The sequence below is a fragment of the Rattus norvegicus genome, chromosome 9 (genome assembly GCF_036323735.1).
Source record: "Rattus norvegicus strain BN/NHsdMcwi chromosome 9, GRCr8, whole genome shotgun sequence".
Taxonomy (NCBI): domain Eukaryota; kingdom Metazoa; phylum Chordata; class Mammalia; order Rodentia; family Muridae; genus Rattus; species Rattus norvegicus.
In genome coordinates, this window is record NC_086027.1 from 111,083,907 (window position 1) to 111,108,892 (window position 24,986).

The following is a 24,986-nucleotide window of genomic DNA, read 5'->3' on the forward strand; positions in this document are numbered from 1 at the left end:
TTAAGGTCTCACTAGGTATTCTAGGCAGCCTTCCAACTCTTCATCCTCCTGCCTTATGTCCCTAGTGCTGGGGTTACATGAATGCCTCCATTCCTGCTTGGCCTTTAATCCTTTAAAGTGTCTGCTGAGCATATAGTTTCTAACCTTGGCTATATGTCTTCAAATGATATTCTCAAAATGAAAGCTGGGTTTGGTAAATTAATGTTTTTTTGGTCTCTGCCAAAGACCAAAAGTGACCCCAGTGAAATGGTGACTGATAGGTGACTGAGTATATGCAAATGTTACTAGCTACAGAGAGCTGCAGAGACCAGGTGATTCTCAATAACATGCGATAGGAGAGACCTGTATGAACCTGTTTGTAATGAAGAAGCCTTTAATGAGAGAGGTGTTTAAGGACTGCCATCCTGGGTCACACTGTATGAATACATGATGCCCAACAAGGTTTTGACCAACAAGGCCCACGTGACAGATTAGAACTGGAAGGGTCCTCTGAGTGGGTCAAGAGTATTTCTGCAGTGCCTCCCCTCCCTCTGATCTCCTTACCTGTGAGCTGGTGGTGCACGGTGCTGTGACCCCTCGAAGTAGGTACTTGAGTCTGAAAGACATCTCCTTTGTGATGTGTGTAACGGACTGTCACTGGTTCAAACTAAAACTTCAACTGATCTCCACCAGGCTTAGTAACTTGCTGTAACACGACAAGTTTGATAGCAAGGACAGTGAATAGATGTGCTGTTTTTCTAGGTAAATATTGAATTCAGACTCCTGTTCTTTTATGCAAGTTTCCTGGCAATAATGCAAGATTATATGACACACTCAAAAGGCTTGTAATTCATTATTTATACCACGGACAGACAAGAGTTGACCCAGATAGTGAAATGACCAGATGGTACATTAAATATAGCTCTTACAAAAAGACCAGTGGATCCAGTACAAAGGATGGACACTGGGTATAGAAAGATGGAGCGTTTCAGCAGCAGTATATTGCTATCAAAATAGCATTGTTGGAAAGTACATGAGAGCTGAGAGTCACGAGAAGGGCTTGTTAATAACAGCAGACAAAGAGGGGAAGTCAGAGAGATGTAAGGTGTGCTGATGGAGGAGGGAGGCAGAATACAGCAGACAACACGGAAGCATGTAGACTGTGGTCAGCATTTATCCCAGAGGGTGGAATGCAGGCAGCTGGAGTAAGAGAGGGGACAGGGCAGTGAGGCCAAAGAGCAGCAGAGTAGAATTAGCCTGGTCTTCAAGCTGCAGCTCTTCCCTGCTTCCCTCCCTCCCTTCTTCAACATTACTCTGCATGTTTGTGAATAAGTTTATGTTTACTCATACCATATCAATTAAAAATAGAGAAGAAAAACATTATGTATAAGGGAGAGATTGTGTGTATTATAGGTGACTGCTTACTATAAACAATGAAGGTCAAAAGACTGTGCTCGGGGTTGGGGATTTAGCTCAGCGGTAGAGCGCTTGCCTAGCAAGCGCAAGGCCCTGGGTTCGATCCCCAGCTCCGAAAAAAAGAACAAAAAAAAAAAGACTGTGCTCTAAAAAAAAATTCTTATCACTGAATTTCACATTTAGTGAACTTATCCTTGAGAAATGAAGTACCAATCAGTATGCCTGTCATCAAGAAAATTAACCATATAATTGGTCACAAAACAGTCCTCAACAGATACAGGAAGACTGAAATAATCCCATGCATCCTGTCAGATCACCACAGACTAAGGCTGACCTTCAATAACAACAAAAATGACAGAAAGCTCACATATACATGGAAGTTGAACAACGCTCTACTCAATGATAAATTGGTCAAGGAAGAAAGAAAGAAAGAAAGAAATTAAAGACTTTTGAGAATTGAAAAGAAACTGGAGAAGGCATACATTAGCAGTTTGACAGCACATCTAAAAGCTCTAGAACAAAAAGAAGCAAATATACCCAAGAGGAGTAGACGGCAGGAAATAATCAAACTCAGGGCTGAAATCAGCCAAGAGGAAAAAAAAAAAAAAAAGAACTATGCAAAGAATCATCAAAACCAGGAGCTGGTTCTTTGAGAGTGTATCCAAGTTAACAAAATCAGAATGAAAAGGGAGATATAACAACAGAATCTGAGGAAATTAAAAAAATCATCAGATCCTACTACAAAAGCCTATATTCAACAAAATTGGAAAATCTGGAGGAAATGGACAATTTCCTAGACAAATACCAGGTACCAAAGTCAAATCAGGATCAGACAAACCATCTAAACGGTCCCATAACTCCTAAAGAAATAGAAGCAGTTATTAAACGCCTCCCAACCAAAAAGAGCCCAGGACCAGATGGGTTTTGTGCAGAATTCTATCAGACCGTCATAGAAGACCTCATACCAATACTGTCCAAACTATTCCACAAAAATAGAAACAGAAGGAACATTGCCCAACTCATTCTATGAAGCCAAAATGACACTTATACCTAAACCACACAAGGTTCAACAAAGAAAGAGAACTGCAGACCAATTTCCCTTATGAGTATCAATGCAAAAATACTCAATAAAATTCTCACAAGCCAAATCCAAGAACACATCAAAATGATCATCCATCATGATCAAGTAGACTTCATCCCAGGGATGCAGGAATGGTTCAATATATGGAAATCCATCAACGTAATCTACTATTTAAACAAACTCAAAGAAAAAAACTGCACGATCATCTCATTAGATGCTGAGAAAGCATTTAACAAAATTCACCACCCCTTTATGTTAAAAGTCTTGGAAAGATCAGGAATTCAAGGTCCATACCTAAACATAGTAAAAGCCATATACAGCAAACCAGTAGCCAACATTAACCTAAATGGAGAGAAACTTGAAACAATTCCACTAAAACCAGAGACTAGCAAGGCTGCCCACTCTCTCCCTACTTATCAATTAAACAACAAAAGGAGGTCAAAGCCATACATATTAGAAAGGAAGAAGTCAAAATATTACTATTTGCAGATGATATGATAGTATATTTAAGTGGCCCCAAAAGTTCCACAAGAGAACTATTAAACCTGATAAACAACTTTTGGCAAAGTGGGCTGGGTATAAAATTAACTCAAGTAAATCAGTAACTTTCCTCTATTCAAAGGATAAACAGGCTGAGAAAGAAATTAGGGAAACAACATCCTTCACAATAGTCACAAGTAACATAAAATACCTAGGTGCGACTTTAACCAAGCAAGTGAAAGATCTGTATGACAAGAACTTCAAGTCTCTGAAGAAAGAATGTGAAGATCATCTCAGAAGATGGAAAGACCTCCCATGCTCATGGATTGGCAGGATTAATATAGTAAAAATGGCCATTTTGCCAAAAGCAATCTTCAGATCCAATGCAATCCCCATCAAAATTCTAACTCAGTTCTTCATAGAGCTAGAGAGAGCAATTTGCAAATTCATTTGGAATAAAAAAAAAAATCCAGGATAGTGAAAACTATCCTCAACAATAAAAAAATATCTGGAGGAATCACCATCTCTGACCTCAAGCAGTGTTACAGAGCAATAGTGATTAAAAACTATATGGCATTGGTACAGAGACAGGGAGGTAGATCAATGGAATAGAATTGAAGACCCAGAAATGAACCCAAACACCTATGGTCACTTGATCTTTGACAAAGGAGCTAAAACCATCCAGTGGAAAAAAGATAGCATTTTCAACAAATGGTGCTGGTTCAACCAGAGATCAGCATGTAGAAGAATGTAGATTGATCCTTTCTTATCACCATGTACAAAGCTTAAGTCCAAGTGGATCAAGGACCTCCACATAAAACCAGGTGTACCTCAAACTAATAGGAGAGAAAGTAGGCAAGAGCCTGGAGCACATGGGCACAGGGGAAATTTTCCTGAACAAAACACCAATGGCTTATGCTCTAAGATCAAGAGTCGACAAATGGAAACTCATAAAACTGCAAAGCTTCTGTAAGGCAAAGGATACTGTCATTAGGACAAAACTGCAACCCACAGATTGGGAAAAGATCTTTACCAATCTTATATACTGTGGGCTAATATCCAACATATACAAAGAACTCAATAAGTTAGATTCCAAAGAGCCAAATAATCCTATTAAAAATGGGCTACAGAGCTAAACAAACAATTCTCAATTGAGGAATATCTAATGGCTGAGAAGCACCTAGAGAAATGTTCAATATCCTTAGTCATCAAGGAAGTGCACATCAAAACAACCCTGAGATTCCACCTCACACCAGTCAGAATGGCTAAGATCAAAAGTTCAGGTGACAACAAATGCTGGTGAGGATGTGGAGAAAGAGGAACACTTCTCCACTGTTGGTGGGGTTGCAAGCTGGTACAACCACTCTGGAAATCAGTCTGGAGGTTTCTCAGAAAATTGGACATTCCACTACCTGAGGACCCAGCTATACCACTCCTGGGCATATACCCAAATGATGCTCCAACATAAAACAAAGACACATGCTCCACTATCTTCATAGCAGCCTTATTTAAAAAATTGCCAGAAGCTGGAAAGAACCAAGATGCCTTTTAACAGAGGAATGGATACAGAAAATGTGGTACACATTGGAGTACTACTTAGCTATTAAAAACAATGACTTGATGAAATTCTTAGGCAAATGGATGGAACTAGAAAATATCATCCTGAGTGTGTTTACCCAATCACAAAAAATCATACATGGTGTGTACTCACTGATAAGTGGATATTAGCCCAAAAGCTTGAATTACCCAAGATACAATCCACAAATCACATGAAGCTCAAGAAGAACAACTAAAGTTCAGATGCTTCAGTCTTATTAAAAGAAGGAATGAAGATATTCATAGGAGGGGATGTAGAGACAAAGTTTGGAGCAGAGATTGAAGGAATGGCCATTCAGAGCCTGCCCCATCTGGGGATCCAGCCCATATATATACAGCCACCAAAACTAGACAATATTGATGAAACCAAGAAGGGCATGCTGACAGAAGCCTGATAGAGCTGTTTCCTGAGAGGCTCAGCCAGAGCGTGACAAATACAGAAGCGAATGCTAGCAGCAATCCATTGAACTGAGAACAGGGTTCCCATTGGAGGAATTAGAGAAAGGATTGAAGGAGCTGAAGGACTTTACAACTCCATAAGAACAACAATACCACCATCCAGAGCTCCTAGGGACTAAACCACTACCTAAAGAGTATACATGGACAGACCCATGGCTCCAGCTGCATATGTAGCAGAGGATGGCCTTGTTGAGCACCAATGGGAGGAGAAGCCCTTGATCCTGCCAAGGCTGCCCTCCCACCCCCCACAGTGTAGGGGAATGTCAGGGTGGGGAGGCTGGAGAGGGAGAATACCCTTATAGAAGTAGGGGGAGGGGAAGAGATAGGGGGTTTATGGTTGGGAAACTGGCAAGGGGAATAACACTTAAAATGTAAATAAAACATACCGAATTAAAAAAAAAGGGGGGGGGGGACAGAATATTGTTTTAGTGTAAGTGGAGGAGCTGGAAGTGTGTATTCTTATAGTGTGCTATAAAGAATATGCAGATACCTGAAGGACTGCCCTCTCCTGGTCTGCCTCCAGGCCTTAGCCCCCAAAGGTTTCCTTTGTTCTAAGTTTGAGAAACCCTGGCACTTCACAGAGTTCTCTGACCCCTTAGTCACTGGAAGGATGGATATTTTTCTTCTTTGATGTTTATGGAAAACTAGTCTCCTCTTGTGTCTCTGAGGCCGTAACCCACTCTGTCTGCCCCTCCTTTTGGAGTGCTCAGCCATTTTGTTCTGTTTTTACATTTTCGGTGTTGGCCAGTTGGTATTTGTTCATTTCGTGGTGACTAAACTCAGCACCTCGTGCATAGTAGGAAAGTTCCCTACCACTGAGCTGTAGCCCCAGCTTGGGACAGTATGGAAAATAATTTCCCCAAAACATGAAGATGAGGGATGAGGGTGATGGGCAGCTAGTGTGATAGTTAAGAGCATTCAGTGCTCTGGCAGAGAACCTGGGTTGTGTTTCCAGCGTCCACATGGTGACTCACAACCGCTTCTACCTGAGTTCAAGGAGGACTGGACTCTGAGCTCCCGTGTGACTGTGCCGCAGTCTGTTCTCAGTATTCTGTGCTCTTTGTTTCATTGTTCCATTAGGGAAGTAATAGAATTTATTGTGTTAGTATGTCCCTTGGATGTTTTAAAAACAATATCTTGATTACACTGAATCTAGAGAAGTTAATTCATAATAATATATTTAAAAACAAATTCACACTTAGCAAAGTCAGCGACACTTAAGTTATGGGGCCAGCGGTTTACTCCTCAGGAAGGGGCTTGAAATGCATCTCCTCTGCGTCCTTTCTCCAGAGTGTTGGGGGCGGAGGAGTGAATAGGCCGAGTGCAGACAGAGTTTCTGGCAGTGGCATTCCTATGTGAGGCTGTGATGAGGAAAACTGAGCTTACCAGAGCAGGAGCAAATCCTCATCCCATCTGGTGACTCTGAGTCACCAGTGCTGACACTCTGGGCTCTGCACATGGAGACAGACAGAGAGCCATGTGGCAATCTTTGTTTCTACCCTCTATCTGTACTATATGTCCTGTTCATTCTAAATACAGTCTTGAAGAATCTTCATCCTCCTCAGTGATTGGGCTCCAGATTTGCAGAAAGCATCCAGAGCTTGAGCTGTATCCGATGGTAAGGAGGAAGGGAGCGTCTTGCAGCCATGTTTTCTCAGGCATCAGTTTACACTGGTGACATGGAATTAACAAGGAAAGATGATTTATAACATTTTACAGCTTGGCTCTCCATGCCCAGAGCAACAAGGTCCTTCTTAAAAAAAAATTACACTTTTTCTTTATCCATCTGTGCCTTAATTTAGTTTTGGGGATATGATAAACTTTACTTAGCAAGTGTTATGCATAGTGTTAGCTATGTTTCTTTTAAAAAAATTCTTAATATTCAAGCATCAGAGGACAGCATAGCACCCTTAACTCGGTAACCAGGCCCTGAGTACATGAGCGCCTTCAGTTAGAACAAGCCATCCTGACACTCTTAATACTTGAATTCTAAACCCTGGCTGAAGCAAAAAGTCTTGTACTTTTCATTCTCCCGAGAAAAATCCATGGCAGCAGAAGACTGAGTTGATTGTTTATGTGTAAGTTCATTCCTCTGAAAGGATGCTCTGATGTCTGCAGTATTTTCTTTACGTGTGGAGTCGTCTGTGACGTCACACTTTCCCGGCAATCCTCTCTATGGTATAATGTTCCCACGGTGGCTTCTCAGCATCATCCCTGCAGCGCCATGGCTGCTTCACCTGATGGCCTTCAGCTCGATGTGCTAGAACAGCCATCTTCATCTTCCTCTTGAATCTTTGAGTATTCAGGTTCGACTGTTCCTCACTGCAGGCTGCCTCTTCAAAGAATATATGAGATTGGACTGTAGGAAACAATATTAGATTACTATTTTAATGTCTTATTATGAACAAAAGTGTGTCTCCATAGCTACTTCGAGAGTTGACTTTTCTTCTCCCCGTGTCCTATGCTGAGGGCCTCTGGGGACGGAATAGGACTGACCTTTGTGGCAGTGACTGTGGCTGCCAGTGTTCATGCTTTATATCAGAATTGGTGCATCACAGTGGCGGGGAGAGGAGTCTTGGGAGCAGGAATTTTTCTGGTCTAGAGCCTCCCCTCTCACTGCTGGGGAGACTGAGAACAGCACGGCCACCTGGGCAGATGTCTGGACAGTCTCCCTCCCCTCAGTGGGAGAGCCTTATCTTTCCTACCGTAGCTCTCCACAGGGCCTTGCTTGGAGAACTGTTGTGTGGTTTTGGTGTTATCACTCACCGCAGCAGCCAGATAGCCATTTGGTGTGGGCTGTGATTTCACAGAGCCTTAGTTCTTGCCCTTTGTGCTTCTGTTCATACTTCAGCAGGCTACCGGTGGCATTCCTGCTGCAGACCTTGCGTCATACGTAGAAGGTTATGACTACACTTTAGGAAATGTAGCTAGTGTTTCCTGTAGAGGTTAAATATATCAGTAATGTGTAACAACAGGTATGTTCATAGTTAATATGAAGCGGTCTAGTTATATGTGTGCGCATACAGTTGTGTAGATGCGGTCAGGGACATTGTGTCTATGGTGACTGATTTAAAAGGTAGCCTCTTAACTTAAATGGCTACTTTTAAAAATTAAATTCAACAGTGGTTAAAGTCAATATTGAAGTGTGTGTGTGTGCATGTGTACGTGTGTGACCGTGACCCAGGGCAGATCAAGATCTGATTTCATTTACTTACTTAATTTCACACTATGAAAAACTATTCTTAAACGAAATGTGAAACTAATTCTGCAGGTGGAACTGGCCGTCAAGGTTGTATTTTCAGAATCTTCCTAACATGAGATGTGTTTTCATAGTACCGCTCCTCCCTGTTTTCCTCCACTGGGAGGAGCTGTCACTTTGCCAGGTGATCTGCCCTCCTGTCCTCTATTGAGCAAGCTCTCTATCTTGTCCTCTTTTGAGGCGGGTGAGTGAGCACACTGGTACTTGCACCAGCATCCTGACACACGCACACACATCATGATGCCTTTGGAAATGATTTTTTTTTAATTTTTAGTAATTTTTTAAATGGCCATTTAATTCTTGCCTGTAAAAATCGGCTTGTCAGTAAATTCAGCAGTCTGTTATATTATTGATAAACTGTAATTTAAAGGTGATATTGGGTATTACATAGACAGGAGCTTGGCAAATGAATTTGATGTTTCATTCCTGGAAATCTGGACACCAAGTGAGCAGACGCTGGCTGGAGCAGTTTGTAAACCCCATTTACACTTCAATCGCTTGTCTATAAACTGTAAGGTGGTTGTTAATACAGTTTTAAATCAGTCCATTTAAATAGTGCCTTTCAACTTTAGAAAGCCTGCTTGTGCAAACTGTATCCTTGTATTTTGTGATTTAATGCCAGGAAATGGGTTTCAAAGTCATTTTCTTTCTCTCTTTCTCTCTCTTTCTTTCTTAAATTATTTTCCTTTTTGTTAGTTATTTTATTTATTTACATTTCTCTTTTTTAATTGGATAGTTTATGCATTCACATTTCAAATGTTATCCCCTTTCCTGTTTCCCCCTCTCCCATCCTCCTCCCCCTGCTTCTATGAGGATGCTCCGCCTCCCACCCACCCACCCCCACCTCAGCACCCTGGCATTCCCCTACACTGGGGAAAAGAACCTTCACAGGACCAAAGGACTTCTTATTGATGCCAGACAATGCCATCCTCTACTACATATGTGACTGGAGCCATGGGTCTCCCCCCCTAGTGTGTATTCTTTGGTTGGTGGTTTAGTCCCCAGGAGCTCTGAGGGGTCTGGTTGGTCAATATTGTTCTTCTTCCTATGGGGTTGCAAACCCCTTTGGCTCCTTAAGTCCTTTCTCTAACTCCTCCATTGGGGTCCCCATGCTCAGTCTGATGGTTAGCTGCAAGCATCCTCATCTGTATCAGTAAGACTGTGGTAGAGCCTCCAGGAGGCTCCTGTCAGCAAACACTTCTTGGCATCAGCAATAGTGACTGAGTTTGATGGCTGCATAAGGGATGGATCCCCAGGTGGGGCAGTCTCTTGCTGACCTTTTCTTCAGTCTTTTCTCCATTTATTGTCCCTGAATTTCCTTCCATGAGTATTTCGTTCCCTCTTCTAAGAAGGCCAGATGTCCTTCAACAGAGGAATGGATACAGAAAATGTGGTACATTTACACAATGGAATACTACTCAGCTACCAAAAACAATGACTTCATGACATTCATAGGCAAATGGATGGAACTAGGAAATATCATCCTGAGTGAGGTAACCCAATCACAGAAAAACACACATGGTATGCACTCACTGATAAGTGGATATTAGCCCAAAAGCTTGGAATACCCAAGATACGATTGAAGTCATTTTCATCTCATACCTGATTTACTTATGTGGTGTAATCCTAGTATTAACCCTTGAGGGAATGTCAGAGTTTTGATGAAAGGCTTCCTTTTCTAGGGTCGGTGCTGCAAACATAACTAGGGTAAGTCATGAATATATGAATACATATGAACACACACAAATACACATGAATACACACGAACACAGACAAATACATATGAATACACATGAACACACACAAATACACATGAATACACACAAATACACATGATCACACATGAATACACATAATCATTTCATGTACAAAAAATGTTTTCTATTACTTAAAATTTTCCCCTGCACATTTTTTAAACCTTATTTGAAGAAAAATGATAGTTTTGGGTCCTGCTTCCCCCATGCCACTTTACTTGCATGTTCTTAGTGCTCGCCCTGCGGAGGACACTCCAGTGTGCTCATGAAGAAGCTGCCCGGGGGAAGAAAGCGTACAGGCACAGGAGAGCGCCGCTGCTGTTTCTGTGACACTGTCATTGCATACTGGTGAATTAGCATTTTCATTGCATGTTTCTGTCGGTGGCTGTCGCACCAAGGTGACCTCTCCAGCTGCTCAGAGCAGACAGACCTTGCAGAAAGGAAGGGAAGAAAGCGCAGGTTTCTGTGGGAGTGGAAACGGCAGCGTTCTCCGCTCCCTGTGCTCTGCGCCATCCCGCACACAGCCCCCCCCCCCCCCCCCCCCCGGGCTGGACTCCCCACCAGTCCGCCCTTGTCTGGCTCTAGTTTCTCTTCCTTCAATCAGTTTCCACTGCTGCGGACTCAGCAAACATCAGAAGGAGATGTAAAACTAACAAGGAAGCACAGACATGCGTCTCAAAAGGTTGCTACAGTTTTGTGTTTCAGCGTTCTTTGTCTCAGTCCTTCTAGCATGACTTTTTTTTTTTTAATATCTGTATCTCATGTTTGGGTTAAAGTTATAGAGCAGGTCCTCGAATTCCTAAAGGGGTCATCGTTTATACAGTGGGAATGATGTGTTGCCCTAAAGTACATTACATAAAGCACGTGTATCTTCAAGTGCTGCTCCTCCTCACTCGTGACTCTGAGCAAGGCTCGTGCTATTTTTTTCAGTTTCATTCATGATGTACATGAAACCCTAAGTTAGCACAGTAATGTTGAAAACGGAGAAATTACCTTACTTATTCTGTTAGATTATTTTAAGTTGTTCCAGATGTTGAATATTAATATTGTTATAGACTGGTTAGAACACTTGGCCTGCTGCTCTTAGGAGAAGCAAAAGCTGTGGGTAGGCAAGTAGAGAGGGACAGCAGGTTCAATACCGGCAGCGTAGACAGCAGAGTGGACCTGGACACAGGCGGTTGGTGAGGGAGTGAGCAGAAAGGCAGAGTTGCTGTGACTGGGAGGTTTCCTGCTGAGTGGGTCTCAGGGCACCCGATGGCCAGTGTTGTGCGGCTGAGTCATGAGGCCGTCCTGGCCTGCCAGCCAGTTCTTCCACACAGATGTGTGCACTCTTCCCAGCCCGTCTACTCCTTGTGCTCCTCCTCCTTCTCAGTCCTGCTGCTTTTACTCGCTCCATTCATCTGCATTGCTAGAGTAGACCTGAAGGTTTTAAGACTTAGAAGGTTGTTCTCTGTTGTGATATGGGATATTCAGAAATATACCTGACCATCCTTCCCTGTGGTCACTGCCATCGTGATCCTGTCAAGCGAGTCCCGTGGAGACTCAGCTCAGCTTACAATATTCACGTCCTTACATGATTGACAAGGTTCTTTTCTTTTCCCTCTAATGTTTTCTTGCTGAAAACTCACAAGTGTGTTTTGTTTTTGTTTTCTTCAGAGTCTCTTAGAGCTTCACAGAGCTCCTTCTTAGCGCTGCGTCTCTTCCTTTGCATACCTGTTATTTAATAATTAATTGCTCTTCTTTGACTTTCCTTCATACTTATGACTTTTCTTTTTCTTTCCAAATAAAGAGATATATTGAGGAGCCGGAGGAGCAGAATGCTCTAAGTTTACATATGTTGGTTATGCCCGGAAGTTTATGTTTGACGTAGTTAGAAAACTGAGCCATGAACAAATATCCAAACAGAAAGATGTAAACACTCAGTGGTTTGCTGCTACTGATGGCTGCTTCTTATCACTTCCAGGAAAGAAAGGAGAGGCTATCCAAATTTGAGTCTATTCGTCATTCAATTGCTGGAATAATTAAGTCTCCAAAGTCGGTCCTCGGCTCTTCAACGGTAAGTGGGGTTAACTGGGTGCTGCCTCGTAGTGACCACTGTCTTGCTTCTTTCCGATTATAAGTTTATGTTTACAAACAGAAAACTTGAGTCAGATCCAACTTTTTGGGTACACAGGACTCTGTTTACATATGAATATAGTATACCCCCAGGTAAAATTTTCATAGGGATGGTAGAAATAGCTTTTGTGCAATAGGGCCTCCATTATTGTCCATGGGTAGTCTGAGGCCTCTACTGGATGGTGGAAAGTATAGGTAGTGGTATTGAATGGTTTATACACACATTTTCTATATATATTCCATTGTCATAAAATTTACTAGGCGCAGTAAGATAGTGACTGTATCAAGTATTGGTAAAGTAGAAAATTTTTCACAGCATACTGTGATGAAGGCTTTTTCAAAATAATGTACCATTCTAACTTCCACTGAGATGTGAGCTGATGCCAGGCCATGCTGTGTCGCCGTAACTGAAATTGCTGTACAAACATGGGTAAAGGGAACAGTGTGTTCCAGGTCCCTTGTGCTGCATGTATGCAATTATGGGCTCTCTGTGACTTTGGAACCTTACTAAAGGCATAGTGTAAACAGCATTAGGGAAACAACACTTTTAAAATAGCTACTCCTGTACCTGTGTTCTTGAAATATGTTAGCTCATATTTCCATTGTAAAGGACATTTGATAATGAAAGTAATTTGTTTGTTAGATTAATCATTACAAGATTAATAGATTCAGTTTGGCTTGTCATGGTAGAGCATAGTAGAATATGAATTATCTATTTTAACATCTGTGTGTTCAAGCATGAAATACCCCAAGCGACCACTTTTGCTGCTCTTTCCTGTTGAGTCTGCCTGCTCCCTTCCAAGCACACGCTGACTGAGGGCTCGAGTTGTAATATGAATGTGATTATTGCACGTGATAAGCCCAGGAATCCAAAAATGAATCGCTATTTAGAGACAATTTGATCATAATTTAAAGATGTTTGATTATGTTAGATGATATCTTTTCTTAAACAGAAAAGCCTTTATATACCAGCCACATTAGTACATGGTTTGTTTCCTTGTGATAAACTTCACAAGATGTAAAATTCATGTCCTCACATATTCACCAAGGCTTCAGCGTGTTTGCTGTGTTACGCATCTGTGGGGGGTGTGGACATACACCTGGTGCAGGAGGAAGTGGGACAGGGTGAGGGACCACAGGCTTCTGTGACTCCCTGAAGAGTCTAATCCACTTTATGGATCCACAGTGCATAATCTGCCATGGCTCCCAGCCTCCAGTGAGACAGCACAGAGGATCAGAGGCCAGGGTGGTGGCTCCTTCACAGAAATCTCCATGGGGATTGGACCCTCCCCTACGGGCTCATGGACAGACGGGGCAGACTCTGCTAAACAGCACGTGCTGCACCTGATTTGCCCTTGAACACAGCACATCCCCCAGTCGACTAAAGAGCTGTATGTAACAGTGGAATTATAAAGTTAGACCTGCACGTTGATGCTGGTCTGCACACTGAATTGAAGGCATTGTCCTGGACTCTGTCTCCATCTACCACCCCACCCCACTGCCCAGTTCCTGTTCCACACGCAACAATAATTACCACAGCATGCTGGGGTGGTTAGTCCCCAGAAGAGTCCTCCACACCCCTAGAAGACAGCCTCAGTCCCCCTCACCCCTGTCTCCTGATATTTTTATCCTGTGAATATGCCTCTTGCCGGGCCTTTCACATGCACAGGATCCCATAGCAACAGGTTTTTATGTTCCTCTTCCTTCTCTTACTATACTCCTTTCAAGGTTTATTCATGTTTCCCATGTGGCAGTATTTACCTCTTTGTAGGCGGATGCTCTTTCATTGCATAGATTTTCACATTGTTTATTCATCATCTCAGCCTGGGCTTTATCATCACACGAAAGCACATCATCATAAGTGCTTATGACACGACTTTCATCGTTTGGACTTGTATGAAGAATGCTACTGTGGATGCTTTTCATTCTGTGGACATAAACTCTCTCTCTCTTCTTCTTCTTCTTCTTCTTCTTCTTCTTCTTCTTCTTCTTCTTCTTCTTCTTCTTCTTCTTCTTCTTCTTCTTCTTCTTCTTCTCCTTCTCCTTCTCCTTCTCCTTCTCTCTCTCTCTCTCCCTCTCCCTCTCTCCCTCCCTCTCTCTCTCTCTCTCTCTCTCTCTCTCTCTCTCTCTCTCTCTCTCTCTCTCTCTCCCTCCCTCCCTCCCTCCCTCCCTCCTATATACCTAGTAGTAGAATTACTGGGTCATACAGTAATTCTGCTTTCCACACTGAGAACGACATCTCCATTTCTAACCTCAGTCTGTATCTGAGGGCTGCTGCTTTCTCACATCACTGTCAGTGCTTGCTGCTCTCCTGTTTTTTAACTTTATTCTATCTGTCTGTCTGTCTGTCTGTCTGATCTATCTACTTTAAATATTCTGTTTTTTTTGTGTTCTGGTTTTTGAGAAAGGTTTCTCTGTATGTAGCCTGGGCTTTTGTTTTGTTTTATTGTTGTTGTTTTATTCAATCATGGAGTTACTGTGCTTTGTCATTGTCGTTTTATTTGAATTTTTTTAATGAGTAACAATAGTAAGTGTTCTTCATATGCTAAATGGCTGCATACTGTGGAAGACTAACTCCAACAATGTGTTCAGTAATCCAAAGAAGGGATATGGGGTCGGTGACTGTGTAAAGCAGCCACACAGCAGTGAGCAAGTGCCAACAACTTCACACACACATGTGCATGCAGGCACACATACATGTATGCACATATACATACATATGTATACATACATGCAGACACATTCACATGTTGGCTGGATGCGACAAGGCTCCAACCATTTTACATACATACACATACATGCACTTTTGAGGATGGATGGAGCAGAGCTCCAATGGCAAGCTCCACCCTCTCTACATATGCACACATGTTTGGGGTGGATGGCAAGCTCTAGCCTCTTCACATATGCACACATATGTTTCAACAAGCAGGCTCCAACAACTTCAGTTTTTCTTATATCTTTCTTATACCATCCAAGATAGTTCTCTATGTAAGAAAAAATTACCTCATAACCACAGGAAAACTCAAAAAACAATCACCACAAAACAAATTCTTCAAAAAACAGATTAAAATCATTATACAAAAGGAAATTGCAACAGGATTATTGATTATGTATATATCTTTTGAAATTCATACCTAACTAAACATTTTTCATCTATCTTTCTCTCCATGAGTTCATTGTAGCCCCAAAGCCATAATTCTTTTGTCAGTGACTAAGCAAGCCAGCCTATAGTACCAAACTTCCCTATGCTTAGCTGACAACAATTTGTATTTGCCAAGAAACAGATCATCATCTATCTTAAGTCTTTCTTTTGAAGTCTTGTTCAGCTAAACTGGCTAAGCATCTGAAGTCTTGTTCAGCTAAACTGGCTAAGCATCTATTCTCTATTCTTATACTCAGCATTATTTGCTCTGTATTCATAACCCTGTCTTTTCATGGTGCCCACCAAAACCAGTGGCTACATTCCTAGATCACAAGATTCAACAACTCAGACCCAACCTGGAATGGATGTTTTCTTTGATCATTAACTTGTCCCAAGCCAATTTTTCTCTCCATGCTCATAACACATGAGAGCTCACTGCCCCTTTCTCTCCTATGCAGGGCTCACTGTTCTACAGGAGGGGCACAGTCTACTCTTTAATCCCAACTTTATTACATCTTTCTGTCAAAACAGCTTAAGTCATCTCCTTAAACGTGTTATCAATTATCCTGACTTCTTAAAACTATGTAAACCAAACCAGAAATCCTGTAAAATTATTAATTCATCTAAACACTATTTTATTCTTACAAAAATTTTTATTTTATGAAAGTTCATCTTCATATCGATCTGGCCAGGAAGCTTGTCTGCCATTGCAGCTACTCTGCCGACCTACGTCATGTGTGCCCTTCAAGTTTGTTTGTGTGCTCTTTTTTTGAGGCTCTGCTGATTGAGCGCAGATGCTCATGCCTGGTTGCTGAGCACTGAACTGTACCCACAGCCACAGCTTGGCTTTCTTAGCAGTTGGGTTGTGTGTTTTGGGGGGAGCAGGACTCTTACTGTACATGCACTGTACAAATGGTTTTCCTTTGTCTGTTCTTCGCCATTCTTCCAGTTCCTAATTCCGACGGTGAGCACCATTCATCTTGTGGTTTTGATGTTACTGTGATGCACATCCTGTGTGCTCTTCACGCTCGCAGCTGACTCTTGTGTGCACCTTGACCTGGGTACAGGTCCAGATTCAGTCTTCTCCATCTAGAGGCATACTTGTCTAAAATACTTAGAAATCTGCAGCAAATCACTATTTCTTTATTTAAAATTAGAGTTTTAATGCTTAATTTTAGATACAGTAAAGCAAGCCCACATAGGAAATGAAATGAATGTAACTGCACTCCTAACTGGCATACCCATTAGTTTGCATGCTTTTAACTAATGGTAAAATTGTGAACCCCTTAAAGAGGGGCTGGTGGGACATTTAGATATTGATGGAAGGAAGGACATGAGATAATTAGCTGATAGACAAACTAGCATTTAACTTTGTGTTTGATACATCCCATGTACTGAGCTTATGGTGGTGGTTTAACATTGTATCAGCTCCAAGCCAGTGCTCTTTCAGCATATGAAGGGAGCCACAAAGTAACACATCATTAGTACCCCAGAGCCTGGGACCAGCTCCACCTTCAGTGTCTTTCTGTCTTCCCAAGGCTGTCATTATGCATTGAGAAGTGTTTCCCAGACTCAGCTTCTGAAGCCAATGACAGAGGTGTTGGGCAGCATCCTGGCAACCATATTCATTAGTTTGAATTGGAAAGCTTTCGAACCAATTAAAGTTAGCGAGACCTGTTCCAGCCATGTCAAGAGTAATGCCCTTTCTCCACACTCCTTCTATATAGGATTGTCGCAATGCCTGCTGAGCAGCCTCCTAGTTCTATGTTACAGCTGCCGTGAACGGTAATTCCTGTTTGTGGACTATATAATGTTCCTCTTTGAAAAACATTCTTTACCTTCTGGTTCATAGAAGTCTTGATCCAAGTTATTGCTCTCTAATTCAAATAAAGAAAAAAATTTAAACTAATCAATCCTGTCTCTTTAAAAGTCATTTTTCTGCACTGTATTGACATAGGTATTATTTTAATTCTAGAAATATTTGAATCAGAATTTGGTCACACACACACACACACACACACACACGGACATGGACACACACACCCTTCTTTTTATATAGAATCATAATGTAAATATGTTTTACTGGCATTTTTTCTTGAAAACTATATTACAGCTGCGTTTAAGGTATTTATCAGTTCCAGTATTAGAATCCTAATATGAGCCTTCCATCATCAGTGGTGTTGGGGATAGAGATGTTATCAGTTACAGTATCAGACTTGTGGGGGATGGGGGTGGGAGGGTGTAGGGGTGTTACTATTCTCATGCAGTTTTCTGTGTTCATCTTTATATCTAGAAAAGTAACCTATAACTCCCATAACAAGTTAAAAGTCAATATTATACCACTTATACAAATTTAAATACCACTTGTCTTCTATTATTAAGGTTTTAATCTACCTTTTTTCAGGTTCTAAAGTGTTAAGAAACAAGTAACAAGGAACTATAAATATTTTGTGTTATATCGTAGCCATATGCTAATTTCTTCTGTACAGTCGTGTTAAGGAACATCAAATTTATTCTCTGAGTGGCAGATTTTGAATTACTTATACATCATTTTCAAGGAGGACTTATTAAAGTTAATTTTGTACAATTTTTATTGTATGAAACCAAATCGGTGTGTTTTTCATGTATTTCTTCAAATGTCTGAAATAAGAAACAGACCATGCTACACTCCCATATTCAATATGGAAGTCTGGCTACACACTGATGATTGCAGCAATCTCCTCACAGTTGTAGGTGAAATATGTGATGTAAAGTTACTAGTGATCACGTCAACTGGTGAAAATGTGCTGTCATTGATATTGGGGCCCATTTTATCAATAAAATATATATATTTTCTTACACACAAAAGACAAAGTACAAACCTGGTAGATATTTTCTGAAGATAATTTCCTCCCATAATAGTTATCTTCAAATCCATTGGTAACTTCTTCGGTATTTGTTCCAGACTTACCAAGCACTCCATATTCCTCCAGGCCTGAGTAAATGACAGTTGTGGTGGCTGATTGGCTAACTGGCAGGAGAACAGACTGTGGTGTCCTTGCTTTGGGTCACTGTCCTGTTAGGAAGACCCTTTGAGAAGGAGGTTTTTGAATTCTTCACCTTTGGGTGCTTTGTTGTTGGAGAGACTTAGAAATAGCTTTCTACTACAGTAAAAATCTTAGACTACTATATTTAGATATATTGTGATGAATATGGGAAAGAAATATCAACATTTTTGATTACCTTCTTTAAAAACGACGAGCTCTTGGTATCAGTTCACCAAGAGCTTTGGGCAGGAAGCACATCCCCTTTCAAATGTAGCATCTGCTGTCTTGCTTCCCGGTGGTTGGCTTGCTGTATGTCATTATTTTCATTATTGTTAGTACTAAAACTAAAAAATGGCTAATGAAAAATTGCCACATTGGGTTCATAATTTAAAATTATAGCTGTCATAAATGGAAGAATAACCACAAAAAGTGTGATCTTCTTGAGGCTTATTTAGGACATTTTTTTTTTTTTTACCAGACAGATGAACTTTGGATAGTAGTATGTTGGACTTAGAATATTTCAAACCTTTTCAGTGATATAGATGAGTGAAGGCTATCTTTAAAACCATCTTTTACTTACTACCTAGTTACCATAATAAGATTCATAATATCAGTCCGTAAATGATGATGCATGTGTTTGCCTTTTCTTTATTGTGCTGTCAGCTTCCTTTCGCTGTAGTAAAGTGCTGAGGTAAATGCCGCTGAGGAGGAACGGCTTGTTTGGAGTCACTGCTGGGAGTACACACTTGGCTCTTACCGTGTGTGAAGGAGGCGGGAGTCCTTCCAAGGCCCTGCCACCAGATGGTCTGACTTCTTTACTTTCACCCAACCCACTGTGTTCTGAGGACAGAGTCTTCAACACAGGGCTTTTGGAGGAAATTTTAGATCCAAAATATAACTTTATTATTAATCTTCATTATTTCCAAGTTATTTCTTTTCATGAGGATCACCAGTGCGTATTCCAAGAACTATAATAATTTGTGTAAATACTCCAATTTAGTTTGTGTAGTTCCCATGGGAGTAGAGCACGAGAAAACTCATTGTGATTGTAGCATGTATGATCGCACCTTCTGTAGGTTCAGGGCTTTGAAGGCCGTGTAGTTCACTCTTATTATGTCAGCTATTTGATATGAGCGTCTGCCCCTAAAGCCATAGGTGACTTGCTTTTCTTCTGTGTTCATGGCTTACACTTGCCTCTGCATGCGTCGTGTTTGCGTGCTGCTGAGTTCCTTTGATGCTGTCTCTCCCAGGGCTTTATCTGCCATTGCTTTGCAAAGCCATGAGTGGCCATGTGGCAGAGTAATGGCTAACAGAGGTACAGTAGAGGAGTGGGCATGAGGAGCTCAGTGAGGTGGCTTCGGGCTGAGCCCGAGACCCTTTCCTACCTGTTGTTATGCATGGAGCACAGTCTGTTAATCAAGTCAATGCAAACCATGTTCAGTGTGTTTGTTAGAAATTACTTGGAAATATTCTTTCATAATTTTTCTGATTGGTCAATATTATTAAATAAATTTATTTTATGATAATGGGAATAAGATTAGGACTGTTGACCTGAAATGCTAATGTCCCTGTGCATGATAGAAAGAAAGTATCAAAGGATAGTTACTTGTGCTAAACTTCAGTCCTCATACTCCAGGAAACATTTGTTAAAAATAATTATGAAAATGTCAGAATTATCATTTAATTTTTAATTGACTGATAAAGGCAGAACATATATACAAAGTACTTGCAAAGAATTTTACTAGGAAAAATATGTTTTTTTATAACTTTTGTTTAAATATTTGTTTAGCAGCTCTCTGACGTGATCTCTGTGGGTGAGAAGCCCCTGGCGGAGCATGACTGGTACCACGGTGCCATCCCCAGGATAGAGGCACAAGAACTGCTGAAGCAGCAGGGAGACTTCCTGGTGCGAGAGAGCCATGGGAAACCTGGTGAATATGTCCTTTCTGTATATTCTGACGGACAAAGGAGGCACTTTATCATACAGTTTGTTGATGTACGTGTCCAGTCTAGTTCATACGTATACATTGACGTAATCCATTGTGGTAGACTTGAAATATACTGGTGGATGGCTTATGAGAATTGCTTTCCACACTCTTAAGTTTAACATTAACTCTGCAGTAACTCCATAGACATAATGCTCTGAAACTGACTGAAATATTGATCTTACTGAGAAAATATCATTAAAAAGTTAATAAAGTTAAATTTAAATGGAAATCTCTAAAACGTTGAATTTGAGTACTAAAGTATTTTAAGTTAAAAACAAAAGTAAGGGAAATACCCTGTATTTTCTTTCCAGTAGTAAAATTTAAGGTTATGAGCTGTGTACCTCTTTAACTAGTTTCAAACTATAATCTATTTTGTTGAGTAGCATTAAGGAAAGTCTTCAATTCAAGAGGACTTAATTTATTTATGATTTACTATTACTGTTTTTTCTATTTTTCTTTAATATCTGTTGACTTTAATAAGCAGTAAATAGAAAATGATAAATATAAACAGTATATTCACATTATTTATTCCAAAGCTAATACTTTTGGAAGTTTTAAAAATTTAAGTTACTTAATGACTTACTTATGATCATTGTGTGCGTTTGTGATGTGTGGGGACAGGGCAGTGCTGCTTTTCACATGCGTGCAGGTCACATGACAGCTCACCAGAGTCACTTCTCTCTAACTCTTTGGCTCTGGGGAGTCAGACCCAGTCTGCCAGGCTTTTGCAGCAAGCAGTAAGCATACTCACCCACTGAGCCCTCTCATAGGCCCCACCCACTGAGCCCTCTCATAGGCCCCACCCACTGAGCCCTCTCATAGGCCCCACCCACTGAGCCCTCTCATAGGCCCCACCCACTGAGCCCTCTCATAGGCCCCACCCACTGAGCCCTCTCATAGGCCCCACCCACTGAGCCCTCTCATAGGCCCCACCCACTGAGCCCTCTCATAGGCCCCACCCACTGAGCCCTCTCATAGGCCCCACCCACTGAGCCCTCTCATAGGCCCCACCCACTGAGCCCTCTCATAGGCCCCACCCACTGAGCCCTCTCATAGGCCCCACCCACTGAGCCCTCTCATAGGCCCCACCCACTGAGCCCTCTCATAGGCCCCACCCACTGAGCCCACTCATAGGCCCCACCCACTGAGCCCTCTCATAGGCCCCACCCACTGAGCCATCTCATAGGCCCCACCCACTGAGCCTTCTCATAGGCCCCACCCACTGAGCACTCTCATAGGCCTCAGCATTGCCAAGCCTCTCCATAGTACACTGGCATTATTAGGCACTAAATAGATGAATAGTAATTTAGACATTTTCCCCTTTACTTACTGAGAAATTTATAGTGTCAGTGCTTTTGGCAAATGAATTGTTGCCTGCATTTGTTATTTTTCAGTCCATTATTTGAAATTGCTCACATCTGAAAAATGCCTGTCCACAGCTTTAGTTTATGTCAAGGCACAAGGCTAATACTAGGTACCTACAGAAAGATTAACCACAACCACAATAAGCAAAGCCTATAGGATTTTAGTGACTTAGAAACTTGTATACATACAAGTGTGAACTTAGGGTTGACTGATTGAGCCATGAAACTTAGATTAATGGGCAGTGATGAATTAAAGATAAAAGCATATTTTAAAATAAAATTTTGGTGGAAATCTTTATATAATGGCATTGTTTATTCTCTTGTTCATTCATTCATTCATTCATTCAGAATATGCTTACTGAGTATTATGTTAGAACTAAACATATGAGCCAGCAACAACACAGAAGTAATATTTGATATGTGAAATTAGCAGTTAGTTGAATATATTAAAAAGGTACTAATAAATCATAAAGGAAGGACGGAACGTAACAATAGCAGAATCCAACACTGAACATTCATCCCTGACTAGATCAGAATCTAACCAGAAAAGCTAGCAGAGGAGCAGCGGAGTTGACCCATATCCTGGACACATGGGGTGGAGACGTTATAGAGCATTCGTCCAGCGACCACCGACTAAGCCATCCACTCAACTGCCGTGCACTGAGCTTTTTCCAGGACAGATTATGTCACAAAACAGTGTCTTTTAAGAATTAAACAACAACAACAACAACAACAAGAAAGATGAAGGCCCCTTTCCGATCTCTGTGAAGCTGGAGCCCAACACAGGAAGACCCTGGAAGCAGTGTTAATGCATGGGAATGGAACATTTCCCGAGGAAACTGCCACTAAAGGCAGCAGATGAGAAATGTAAGATAAGCGAGAATGGACGTACATTACACTGAATCTTACAGAACTCGGCAGATGTTCCCATTCTCATAGTGAGAGCCTTTCACACACACACACACACACACACACACACACACACACGTTTGTGTATGCATAAACATATAAATATAGCCCGCTAAGACTTTTTTGTTTATGTGCATATAGTTTGGGAGCCACTTGTACTGGACAGCCATTTGCAGGGCTCCTCCATGGGAAGAGCCATTATCCATTGCCTGTAGTGTCTTGTCCAGGGGTGTGACCCCATTAACCCCCCCACCCCCGTTCATAGCAGCAGGACTTCAGTAGCTTTTTCTTAAAAGAAGAAATGTAAACAGTAACAGACATTTATGAAAGACGTTCAACACCTCTGATGATATCAGTTAGACCACTGGGAACACATCTGCTTTTCAGAAGACAGACTTGAGAGCTGAAGCTGGGAGGAAGTGGAGAAAGAAGCATACATTTTGTTGGGAATGTCAACTAGCGTGGTCATTGTGGAGATCAGTGCGAGGAGTCCCAGACAACCAGAGATCAGTGCGGTGCCTCCAAGACAACCAGAGAGGGAGCTGTGACATGATCCCACCCTGTGTCTTGGATCAGATGACTAATTGAAATGAAGAACGTGTTAGAAGGAGACATGTCCATGGTTTTCTCTACACTATTCAGAATAGCCAGGATGTGAAATCACCCAGTTGTCCAGGAGATATGTGAAGAGAAGGTGGTGGGGCACAGGCACCTGGGCACTGTTCAGTCACACAAATGTCATCAATCCTGTCAGGGCTAATAACACTGATATGCTAGGATAGTGCTATTAGGTAAAATAGTCCAAGTAGAAGACACTCGCTGTGTGGAAGCCTGGAGTTGTGTAGTCACTACAGAAGCTTTGAACAGCAGAGAGAGTAAAAGCAGGAGAGGTCGGTCCACGGGTACAGTGGTGCAGTGTCTGTATTGGAAACGGGAAGTCCTGGCTCTCATGGCAGAGTAGGTAGAGTTTAATGTACAACACTGCACTGTACACGTCAAATAGAAGGGTCTTACTGTACTCAGCATGAAGAAATGAGCGTCCGGGTGATGGAAGGCCCACTTCAGGTTACTTGGCACCTGACAGTCGTGAGTGAGAGCATCAGATTGTGGTGAATATGTGCCCAAAGCTTTGACCAACTGCATATTCTTTTTAATTAAAAAATGGAGAGAGATAGATATTGATCAAGTATCAAGTTCACTTTGAGGTAATTAAATGTACGAATTACTTAGATTCATTACTGCAGTCTCTGGGCTCTTTAAAGCTACATTTTAAATTCATGCTGTGGGTCTCCTTGTGTGCAGTAAAATGCCAACATATTTTTGCATAGCAGTTCCAAACTTGTGGCTTATCCTGTGTAGTTAGGATTATGTTTCCCATTGCACAGCAATCATTCTGACATCAGTAGGGCAAGGCAATAGCTACGTCATGTCATTTTCTACACCTCTAGTATACTGTCAGACTTAGCCATTCCGAAGCCTTACTTCCCAGGAGGTACTGAGCAAGCAACGACCTTTTTCAGGGCCAGCCTGGGGAACATGGCAAGATTCCGTCCCAAAGAAATCAAATCAATCAAACCAACCAACAAAGCGGCCCACGTTAGGCTTCCTTTGCTGCCTGCCATAGTATCATCAAGCTGAACCATTCTCTGTGGGGTTAGGTCAGAGGAGCAGGAGGGACTCAGATCCCTTTGAAGCCACATCTAGTGCAGCATATGGGGCCTTGAGAGTAAAGGAACAACCCAAAACACCGGGAGCATTCTCTTCTCTCTTTTATTTGCTTACACGACATTGATGATATCTTAATGCCTTTATATCCATCGATGTGTCTTCCTGTCCAAGAAGGGGAATGGACTGGTTTTATACCATGTTAGGGTGCTGAGAACCTCACAGGTATTACAATAATTTTTGTAAAATTAGTAATTCCAAATTTTGAAATGTTCTTAAATTAAGAAAGGGAAACAGAAAATCTAAGGTTTTATTAGGTAGTTGTGAAGTTCTAGGGATGCATAAGACTCAGAGTAGGGTGGATGTGAGATTTCATTGTGTGTGAACTTCACTTTGTTCGTTAAACATTGCACATATAACATCTTGTGCTCATGAGTGTGTGAACCATGTATAAACTGTTTTGTTCTCTTCACAACACTGAAGGCATTGTACGTCATTCACATGTTTCTTTCTGCAGGCCACAGACTGTACCAGACCACAGGGCTCTTATACTGAGTGATAAATAAATGAGTCTTTTGCCTACAGTGCCTGCAATCTACAAGGGAGACAGACAATACAAATCATAAGTAAACTTGGGAATGGAGAGATAGCTTCTGGACCTGAGTTGGATTCCCCCAGCATCTATGCTAAATGTCTCACACCCACCTGTAACTCCAGCCTGGGGCAATCCGCCACCCTTTTATGGCTTCTGTG

The 24,986-nt window shown here is 41.6% G+C and overlaps 1 protein-coding gene across 17 annotated transcripts in view; it reads left to right on the forward strand.

Moving 5' to 3' along the window:
• Window positions 1-24,986, forward strand: part of Fer (FER tyrosine kinase) — a 306,999-nt gene that overhangs the window by 116,590 nt on the left and 165,423 nt on the right. For 12 of the 17 annotated variants that reach the window (XM_063267046.1, XM_063267047.1, NM_001395758.1 and 9 more), the window contains 2 exons: window positions 11,988-12,080; window positions 20,097-20,303. In XM_063267046.1, coding sequence (XP_063123116.1) covers window positions 11,988-12,080; window positions 20,097-20,303 — 300 coding nt within the window. 17 annotated transcript variants of the gene reach the window in all.